General features: G+C 37.1%; 1 protein-coding gene across 3 annotated transcripts; it reads left to right on the top strand.

The window, feature by feature from the left end:
* The first annotated feature begins 1,504 nt into the window (after positions 1–1,504).
* On the top strand, positions 1,505–10,944 carry znf330 (zinc finger protein 330). 3 transcript variants are annotated; one of them, XM_081611279.1, is made up of 10 exons: positions 1,505–1,646; positions 1,843–1,980; positions 2,069–2,088; positions 2,176–2,246; positions 2,582–2,658; positions 3,795–3,921; positions 4,004–4,108; positions 4,257–4,303; positions 7,074–7,191; positions 9,221–10,944. In XM_081611279.1, the coding sequence occupies exons 2-10, from the start codon at positions 1,861–1,863 to the stop codon at positions 9,484–9,486; spliced, it is 951 nt and encodes a 316-aa protein (XP_081467405.1). In that variant the 5' UTR covers positions 1,505–1,646; positions 1,843–1,860; the 3' UTR covers positions 9,487–10,944. The 3 variants fall into 3 exon arrangements, with proteins under 3 accessions (XP_081467405.1, XP_081467408.1, XP_081467401.1); XM_081611282.1 differs by having other exon boundaries at positions 1,530–1,646; positions 1,859–1,980; XM_081611275.1 differs by lacking the exon at positions 1,505–1,646 and having other exon boundaries at positions 9,221–9,487; positions 10,322–10,944.
* Positions 10,945–11,017: the final 73 nt, after the last annotated feature.

Genomic DNA, 11,017 nt, shown 5'->3' with positions numbered 1-11,017 from the left:
TTGTTCAGCGTCAGCTGGTGGGCGTGGCTCTCAGGAGGGACTCTTGTTGACTGAGCCGATCCAGTGTGCGATCTTTTAAATGAACCGGACTGTCCTTTTTTTCCCCGACAATGTTTAATGTATGGAATCGTTTAACTGTGAAAGCTGGAAAATGTATACATGAGCATTATCTTGTTAAAATGAGAACGTTTCTCGCTAAAATTGATTAGGACAAGATTTAAATTTTATTAAAACAAAAAAAAAGTTTCTAGTTTAAATGAGAAAGGTGTAAAACAACACCTTGCAGGACGTTGTTTTGAAGAAAATCAGAGAGAACGCCCTTTTATGCCCTTTAAGAAGTCATCATCTGTCAGATGAATGCATTAATGCAATCATTTTGATTCGTTAATTACATAGATTTTAATAATGCATAAAAAACTTAAACCAATTAATTGCATCTTTTTTTTCTTCTATAAAAAGTCCCACTCTTGAACTGTATTGTATTGTGTTGGTGGTGCGCCTGATAAAGACTATAAAGCCGTTCCTCTTGGCCAAGCTAATGTCAACAAAGTCCTAATTTCTAAGGAAGAATATGTGACAAGTTGTCTAATATGATGATCTCTCCCGGATCATTTAGCTTATCAGAGCCAAATGATCCGGCTCCTGAATAGAAACCGGAATTCCCATCACTAACCGGCTAGCTGATCATCAGCACGTGACCTAACCGTTCACAAGGCGCATCTGACGCTCAAAATAAATATGTTCAGTTGTTATAATCAAACTAGACACTGAAGCATCGAAATGCAAATATTAGCTTTTCTTTATGAAACCTGATTTATGACCGACTTTGAAAAATAAAATACATTTTAAAAACAAAAGGTATACATAAACAAATTATTTATTTTTAAAATTATGTTAGAATTATTATGTTTAATAACAGACATGTGATATAGTAATGTAGGACATTCCCTTATATTTTTAGAAAATATTGGTATTATGAGTAAGGAATTATTTTTATTACTCTTTATATAATAATAAAGCAAAAACCCCTCTCCAAAGATTTTTTTTATTTATTTCTCTTAATCTTAAAGTAAACGTAAAATAAATGTGCCGTTTTACCCAGTACATGACTTTTCCTAAACTCTACAGCTTTTTTCAATATTATAATACTGACCAGAATTGATTTCTTCATCCCATTACCTACTTCTTTTTAACATACAGCTTAACTATACTTTTAACGTCACGTTTGCTCATTTTTACATCCATATTTACTCTCTTTTGCAATATTTTTGGCAAATTTGTCAGCTAGTTTTTTCCTTTCTGTGTGCAGGAGCCACAATAATTGAACCTCTACTGACCAAATTATTTCTATCAAAATGTCCTGTCTTGAGTATAAATCTAAACATATTAAAATCGTATAGCCTACTTCCTGTACCCAACCCAATGGCATCAACACTGCTGTCAGTTATTTTACATGTCATAAAATTCTAACGATTTAAGTGATATAAGATTCAGTCCACACTCCACATGCCACTGCTGACGGTGGTAATACACCAAGAGAAATAGAGAAGTGACGCTTGTTCCACTTGCGGAACCTTGAAACATTGCATAATTGTTTCACCGGACACATTTTTCAGACGGACTTAACGCTAGCTTCGCTGGGTGAGGTAAGGAAAATTTAAAGTTATCTTTTATATCTGAAATGACATTTTCACTAATTATTCATGAGTCAGTTAGTGTTTGTATGCTGCCATTAATTAAAATAAAACCTAAAATAAATTAGCACGAAGTGGACGCCATTAGTTTTCTACTTCTATGTTTAAAAGCTAAGATCACCATGAACTTTTCCCTTTCCTGTTACAGCTATTATTGATTTCAGAGATGCCCAAAAAGAAAACCGGAGCCAGGAAAAAGGCGGAGAACCGCAAAGAGCGAGAGAAACAGATCCGAGCCAACAGGGAGCATGTGGAAGTGGCCAAACACCCCTGCAACGTGAACATGGTCTGTAGCCGCTACAGCTGCTACTGCTTTGGCTAACAGTGCAAACACTGCAGCGTGCTAATCCTCTGTGTTTATTGTGTTTTTACAGGAATGTGACAAATGTCAGCGGTAAGTCTGTATTTAAAGCGAATGAAACGGATTCAGAAGAACTTTGATTTGAAGAGAAATAAACGTATACCTGCTTAATTTTCTTAGGAAGCAGAAGAACAGGGCTTTCTGCTACTTCTGTAACTCTGTGCAGAAGCTGCCTGTCTGCGCTCAGTGTGGTGAGTTTTTTTTCCCACTTTTCTTTAAATTAAACACCAAGCTAAAGACTGATTCCACATAATTGTTCACTATCTCAAGCATTTTTAATTCATTTAAGAAAGTGACTCATGTAAGTATCTACAAACACTTGTGCACAAGAAAGATTTCTAGTTGCAGTCAATCTTGCAACGAATCGGAATATGCCTCTGACTGAAGAATGTTGTTGTATGACTGGCTTATGTCTTATTAAATTACACACAAATGGACTGTTTCAATTTTATTTAGGATTATTGGAGTAAAATAATGTTATTGTTATAATGTGGATTTATTTGTGTGTGTGTGTGTGTTTTTGTAGGTAAAACTAAGTGTATGAAGGCTTCAGATTGTGTTATCAAGCATCCAGGGATCCACAGCACAGGAATGGCCATGGTGGTGAGTTTATATCAAACCATGAGTAAATCTTGTTATGATCTGGATCTGTTTTATAAACTAGATGGCAACAGTTGCACTCTATGGTTAAATATACAATTCTAGATATTTTCTGTGGTTAAATAAAATTAGTCGCTTTATTAAAGTATATGCTTGTATGAAACTACCTACTATTTTATCTGATGTAAGCCATTCTTCTCTTTAAAGTCTTGTAATTGATAATTGGTTTATTAGTTTCAGTGTTTTTAAAAAGCCAGATTAAGTGCAGAAAATAACTACGTCATATTTTCATTGTAGGATTTTATTTATTAGGGAATAAAGTTGATCTAGTCGGGAACAGAGTGAAGAAAAAATCACAATCGAGCCTCAAGTGTGCAAAAGCCAAGAACATATTTCCACTAGGGGGCACCGATTTCAGTTTCCAGGCCCATCACAATCTTTAAAAAGCTTAATCTGATGATTCCAATTTTGACCAATACTGTTTGATTTTAATTGACTGCAAAGATGAAAATAAAATATTTTGATATCTTCCCAAAGAGACCAAGTTTTCGCATGTTCTCTGAAGGAGATGGGAGCAGTGATGAGGGAAAAAAAAATCACTTTTTTCCTCAGAATTCAGACATTTTTTTGTCAGATTTCTGACTTTTTTCAGTATCCCAGCTAGATAAACTGTTTTAGATGTTTTCTGCGATTAAACATTTGTTGCTTTGTTCTAACTTTTTTCTCAGAAATCTGACTTTAATAGTGTGAGATCAAAGTCAGTTATTTTATTCTTTACTTTCAGGAGTCCTGGTCTTCTTCCATAAGAACAACTGTTGATTTAATTTTGGTATTTTTTTTGTCAGGCTGCTGGTTAACAGGCTGAAAGGGATTTTTATTTTTAGCTCCTATTTTAATTTTTTTTATATTGAGCTTCTTTTTTTACGTCGGCATTCAGCTTGAAAGTTTTCTTTTCGGCTCTTTAAGAAATGTATTCAAGTACCCTGGTAGTTTTTTCACAAAGAGCTTTTTGTTTTTGCCTCAATCCTTCTTGAACTAATAATAATCATGTGGAATATGCTGCCAGCTTTTCTCCAGTTAACCAAGTTTAGATCATTTTTATCCTGTAAAAATATGTAAAATCTGTTTTTATCCACAAGGGGGCAGTGTGTGACTTCTGTGAAGCCTGGGTCTGCCACGGTAGGAAATGTCTGAGCACCCACGCCTGCTCGTGTCCTCTGGCCGACGCCGACTGCATCGAGTGTGAGCGTGGAGTCTGGGATCACGGTAAGACACTCCCTTCTGCTTGTAAACAAATCCCATCCACTCAAACACTGACAATCAGCGGGATGCTCCATTTCCTTTGCAGGAGGTCGGATTTTCCGCTGTTCCTTCTGTCGGAATTTCTTATGTGAGGATGATCAATTTGAGCACCAGGCCAGCTGTCAGATCCTGCAGGCAGAAACCTTTAAATGTGAGTCATGTGGATTTACGCGCCCATTCATGTGGTTAAAAGGAGAATAAATTGTGTCTTATTTGTTCTGCAGAGTAATACCTGGAGGAGATTTGTGCACGAAAGAGAAAGTGAATGCATTTTTATCCTTTCCTGTGTTTTATTTCAGGTGTTTCCTGTAACAGACTGGGACAACACTCGTGCCTGCGCTGTAAGGTGAGAATGTTCAGCTGGAAATTTTATCCATCCCATCAGCCTGCATCACACGAGAAAAGACCGGCCCTCAAAATTCCTTTAACATATTCTGTGAACTAAAATTAGACAAACGCAAGTACTTTTTGTTTTTGTTTGCAGGTATACTGAGATTGAATAAATGAAACTAAAGATTAAGGCTTTCCCATCTGAGCAGCTGTGCGGAAACGTTCTGATCAGATAAAACTTGACTTGCCAGAAACTCGTTTGACCTCCTGCGGACGGGTTAGACTTTAAACTGAGCAGCTAAAAATAAGCATGTGTTGTTATGCAAGCTCTACCTCAGGGTCGAGTTATCATGGCGTTTAAAATGAAAATATTTTCAATACACAGTTCATTAAATGGAATGCTTTGAAAGCAAAACACTTAAAAGAAGTTGGGGGTCAGAGAGCGATGCATGATCAAAAAAACAAATAACACTTGCAGCAGGTACTGGTCCAAAAGGTGTTTCTACATGGTATTACCTCAGGCAGACTGAGGCTGTCTCATATGTGTGGTATGAATATCAGAATATTCATACCACGCTTTGCATATTCTCAATTATGCACCACTCTGTGCTGACTTGTCGCACAAAATCACAAAAAAACACATTGAAATGTTTTTTTTTTTTTTTTAGAGGGACAAAATGAGGAAAAACTTATAAAAACTCTGCATCTTGATCCCAGTTGGTTATAGTTATTTAAAGCAATTTCTGTGTCAGTTAATATCTTCAGTTTCAAATGGGATGTAGCTGCATTTCTACAGTTAGATAAAGACATGTAACCACGGTTATGCTGACTCAGCATTCTTTAAGGCGTTAGAGGTTTACATAAACGCTGCTGCTGTGGCAGGGTTGTACAACAGCAGCGTGAAAGGAAAACGTTTTGGTCAAAGGTTGCATATTAAAAGGTAATTAAACATTTATAACAAGAAGAGTTGGAACAAGACCATTCTTTACTCCAGGGAACAGAAAGTCAGTGTGTCATCTGCAGCTGGGTTCAACATAAGATGTCCCTTCTGAAGCCATTTCACAATTTGAAAATGTTAAGCAATTAGATCTGGCAACTACTCGCAGCTAAAGGACAAGAAATGATGAGACTGTGTGATTAACTGTGTTTTGAGGCTCAGGATCTTTGATTTATTATTTACACTGCAAAACACGAAATCCTACCAAGCATTTCTGGCCAGTTTCTTGTATGAATATCTTGGTATACTTGAAATAAGAGAAAAACATAGCAAGTGACTTCTCAGTGAGATATAAGAGCCTGTTTTTAAGTAAATTATTTCTTAATAATGATTAAAAACTACTAAGTTTACTGGCAGATTTTTTCTCACTTGAAACAAGATATTTTTAGTGGAATAATCTGCTAGTGGAGCTAGTACTTTTTAATCACTATCAAGGAATTATTGGGCGCCTCTATCCTGCTGAAAAGTTACTCGTCAGTAAGTTTTGTCTTCTTTTAAATGTACTACAACATTTGTACTAAATAATGTACTACAATATTTGCTAAACCAAAAATACTTGGTAGCATTTTGTGTTTTTGCAGTGTAGAAGTTTTGACCAGTGGAAATTTCCAGGATGTCGACTCTTGACATTTTAATATACTGTCGCCATGACGGAGTAGGAGAGGAAATCCAGTCCTGGAGGCTTCAGATCTGAAGAAGCTGTCGAGCGTAGTGGTATCTTGGCGGAGGCGGAACAGAGCGTCCATCACGGAGAGCTTTGGTGTTCTGCTCTGGGAGTTTTCCAGCTTTTTTAAGAGTCCTTACTGAGCCTGGTGCCGGGTTTTGTACTGATGAATGATGAGCAGCGCGGTTGGGCTTCTAGTCCAGCTTCTTCTCCGTTCTTCATCGTCCATCCATCCATCTTTATGTCCATCACCCATTGATCTGTCCATTGTGCATACCCTCTTATTCTTATTGCTGGGTCACTGGTTCCTGTCTCTAGTGGACCTTTGCCAATAAGCGGGGTCCACTTGGAACTCAGTGTTTCAGCTGTTTTGCAGTTTTCTGGAAGTTTGTTCCATTGTGGTGCCTAGAAGCTTCTCCGTGTTTGTTTACTGGCAAAAATGTTTTCATATTTGCCAATAAGCAGAAAAATCTTCTACAGGCCTTTTATCGCATCCTGTCATATTTTGCTCCAATGACCCAAACCCATTGAATTCAGGTGGTTGGTTTCATGCCTGCATAAAAACCTGTTTCAGCCTGTGATCATTCACTCAGTCGTGTGGTGTTCCTCAAGGCTGCATTCTCGGGCAACTTTTACTGTCTGTATTTTCTCCTAGCTCAAACTGCGAAGTATTACAGCTTCTGTTACTATTCATAAACAACTCACTTAAAAGCACATAAACTGCTGGCTCTTTTAAATGGGACCTTATTTCATATTTGATTTGTTTTAAACGTAATGTCTTCAGTTTCTTGCTATTCCCTCAGTTTTCTTGTTTTTTACAGTAATACCATTATTTTTTTCATGGTGTTTAAATTTGTGTATAAACAACTAGAAGTAAACTGTCTATTGATTTTTGACTACTTCCACTTCCTCATCTACTCAGCATGACTGGTTTTTCTATTCAAAGGGGTAAAAACAGAAATGACTTGACTTAAAGTGTTTATTATTTTAGTTCTGTCCTTGCAGTGTCCGTTTCCTTTGTCGTTCTGTCGCTTGGACATTTTCTCTTTCTGGAACACTTTCCTGTTTTTAATGCATAGTTGAAAGGACGGTGAGTATTAAAAGTTTTCCTCTTCATATCTGCAGGCCTGTTACTGTGACGACCATGCCAAGAGTAAAGTGTTCAAACAGGAGAAAGGCAAGGCTCCACCTTGTCCGAAGTGCGGCCATGAGACCCAGGAGACGAAAGACCTCAGCATGTCCAGTGAGTTTCACACAACCGGAGCGCGTCTTGTCATTCTTGTAAATCTGCCAATTCAAGCAAGTTGCAGCAACCTCCTTTTCCTGCTTGAATGCTTTTGGAAAACGAAACCGAAAATATGCACTGATGACTTCTTGGCACAGGGGCTTATTTCCCATAAAATGCTTATAGAGAGGCCTGGATACAAACAACTTACCCTGAAAGCTTTTTTCTCTTTCTTCTCTTTTTTTGTTTGTTGAGGTTTATATATAAATGTCTGTAAAGTATTTTTCTTACTGTAGTGTAAGGGAAGTGAAAAACAAACTGCTTCCCCTGACGTGTATATCACTCTTCTGGCTCCTGAAAGATAAAAAATGTCAACATTGGGCAGCTGCGGTAGTTGCTGAAAGCCAGATCCTTGAGTGAACACAACTTTTCTCCATATTTGATGGTAAACTAGCAGTTTTATTGTTGTCTGGGAACATTAATATAAAATCTGACCCGTAGTACTGACAGCTGAAGGGTCATAGGAACCCTGGGAGGTCCACCAGTGTAACATGGGAATAAAACGCTCTTTTAAAGATCACCCTTATTTACTTTACTTCTCAGCTCACACAAGTAATTTAAAAAAATCTTATTAGATTTTAACTCCTTAAAGGGTCAGTATTATGTAAAATTGACTTTTTTTTAGATTTACATCATTACCTCAACATGTAAAGCTAAAGGACAGCTTTAGCTTTACTTCAACAAAAACATACCAGGAGTGATTTTTTTCACGTGTGTTTAAGAAATCCTATATCCATGGTAACCATTTAGCGGTGCACAGCACCTAGTTGAATTTAGCACCGCCTTCGAGATGCAGCTCCTCCTCTGAGCCGCAGTTTCCAAGCTTTCAACTTCTGCCTCACAGAGCAGTCTTCCCCAACTCTGCTCCTTCAGACTAGCCAGCAGCAATTGGCAAATACTTGATGGAACTAAGCCTCTGTTGAGCTCATTATAGGAGCTACTTCTCAGTGAATCGCTGCTAAAAATGTTAAAGGGTTAATAGAGCAGCCATGTTGTGATGACTTCCTGCTGCTGTTTCAGAAAGAGCAGGAGTTCTTAAAGGGACAGAGGCCCAATTTCAAGGCATCAAATTTTTTTTAAGTCTTATGTGTGTATGTGTGTGTGTGTGTGTGTGTATATATATATATATATATATGTGTGTGTGTGTGTGTCTGAAGGTAACATAGTTACTTCATTGTAACTATGTTACAATGAAGTAACATAGTTACTTCATTGTGCTATAAAATTGCACTATGTGTTTCGCCAATCTGTAATACTGCCCCTTTGAAGGGTTCTTGGATATTGTTGCACCCTTAGTGCCACAAAGTGTTTCAAAATACATTTATTTTGGTGCCAGGTCATCAAAAAACATTATAATTTTAGATTTTTTATATGCACATATTGTTTTGTGAAAAACAAAATATGACATTTTGAATGGATTTCAATACAAAAAGTACTGAAGGGTCACAGATTGCTCTTTTTAGATTGGGGAAAAATATGACTTGAATGAAAAAATGTGACTAATGTGTCAGTGCTGCCACATGTAACATTTAAAATACCCAAAAGGATCCTACATATCCTTTATACAAACAACTGTCAGTAGTTCTTTATTTCCCTTTTTTTTTTTCCTCCTGCATGTAATTTTTATTGTTTAAATTCAAGATGTGATTCCAAAGAGCAGGTCTGTTTTCCATAAACTGAACCCAGTAAACATGTAAATGCGTGTCTTTTTAAAACTCCACATTTTCTCCTTTAGCCTCTTTATTGTTATTGCAAGCCATAAAAATAAATGCTCCAGAATGCCTGCTTTAAAATAAACACGGTGAGAGGAGAATTCTTGAGTAAAAAACTGACCATGTTTCCTTCAAACTATATACAGTCTTGTAAAAATTATTCGGATTTATGCACAGAATTAATTTGTGCAAGCTTGATTTTCATGCAAACATGCATGTCTGCAGCGGAGGCCGTGTAGAGGACGAGATCTGATTGGTTCGTTTGTTTTCCGCAGCTCGCACCTTGAAGTTCGGTCGGCAGGCCGGTGGCGACGACGACGACGACTACGATGGCGCGTCCGGGTACGACGCCTACTGGAAGAACCTGGCAGCTGGAGGAAGCCGACAAGACGACTATGGAGATGATGATGATGATGACGATGAGGAGGAAGAGGAGGATGACGGGTATGAGGAGGATGAGGAAGAAGATGAAGATGAAGAGGAGGATGAAACTGCTTCGGAGTCCCTGGCTGAGCTGAAGATAGATGGCACTGCAGCCTAAAGTAAGACTGAGGAGTTGATGGTTAGAGTGGATTTTAACTGAGTGAAAGTCACAGTCTGGCATAAATACGGAGCATTTAGCATTCAAGCAGCCTAATGTTCTTGTAATCTGGAAGTGGTTTATATGCGTTCTTTTTTTTTAAGCTTTTCACAATTTTTTTGTCCAGTCCTGGTATCAATATGGTATGATGAGGAAGTGGAGGACAAACGGAGAAAAACCATGAACTGTACCAGAAAGTCAAAGTTTACCCAGGATTGAGTAAATAAATATCAAAAGGAAAAACTATTAAAAGCTGCATTCTGCAGTTTGTTGACTAGGAACTATGAGATTCTCACAGTTAGTCAAGGCTTAATAAAAGAAGCATCTATTAAAGGATATTTACAAATTAACACATAAATAAAAACATGATTTTTTTCTTTCAAATAGATAGAAAAGCAAAAATCCTTCTTACAGCTGCTAAAATAATCTGTTTATCTTGCAACTGTTTTGCCCTTCTAACGTAACAGGAGTATATTGTTAAATAATCAAGTTTGTTGGCAAAATGTAATAATATTTCAATCAAAGGTCAGGCAGTACTTAGCATCATGTGGGGGAGGGGCACTAGTAGATGATTGTAAACTCCTGTACATAACTAAACGGATTTCTTTTGCATTGCATTAAAATAACTTTACAAAAGCATTTATTTGAAATTCAGGAGCAGGATTTTGTTTTGCAGAGTTTCTCTGTAAAACAAGATGAGTTTTAGATCTTGTAAAAAGTCGTAATCCGTCAATTATGATTCTTAAAAAGGCATAAAGCGACTTCCTCTGACACCTTCTTACTTTGTTTCTTCTAGGCGACACTCAACCATCGCACAAGATGTTGCCGCTTTACTGTTACGACTTTTCTCGTTAAAATAAGAGCATGTTTTGCTTTTAACAAAATATGAAACTTTACTCTTTTTTTTTTTTATCTCGTTAAAACGTAAAACGTTCTCGTTTTAGCAAGAAACTGCTCCTGAAGTGGACACTTCTGTACTTTCATGTGTAACAAATTATATGATGGGAAATATTTGTAGCTTTTAATCTGTGCCGGATCTCTGGATACATAGTTGTGGATTTTTTTAAATGCTTGAGTATTAGCAAACAAAAACATAACTGCCATATGTAGAAACAACACTGGTTCTTCCCATGAGATTTTTCTTGCCAAACAGAGTTGTGGGTCATCTATACTGGATTCAAATCAGGCGAAAAGCAGTCAAAGTCTAAGGAAAATCCTCATAAAGGCTGATTGAACTGTTGATCAGAACCACTGTTAAAAAGCTGTTAGAAAGCATAAAACATAAGAAATGACTGGTTCTCTATTTGAAGCTCCTTATCATTCCAGCGCTCTCTGGCGACTTTTAGGAATGTTGTGAACCATTTTAAACTTCACCCTTCTGCAAGGAATTGAATGAATAAAGTTTAATATGAATCTAAATCAATAAAATTGTGACTGAACATTCTTTATTTTAATTCATTCTCTGAAATGTTTGGTTTTTAACAGGGTTGGA

The sequence above is a fragment of the Poecilia reticulata genome, chromosome 1, assembly GCF_904066995.2.
Source record: "Poecilia reticulata chromosome 1, P_reticulata-male-v2, whole genome shotgun sequence".
Classification (NCBI taxonomy): Eukaryota; Metazoa; Chordata; class Actinopteri; order Cyprinodontiformes; family Poeciliidae; genus Poecilia; species Poecilia reticulata.
Note: the sequence above shows the minus strand (reverse complement) of the source record. Positions and strands in the feature narration are given on the sequence as shown.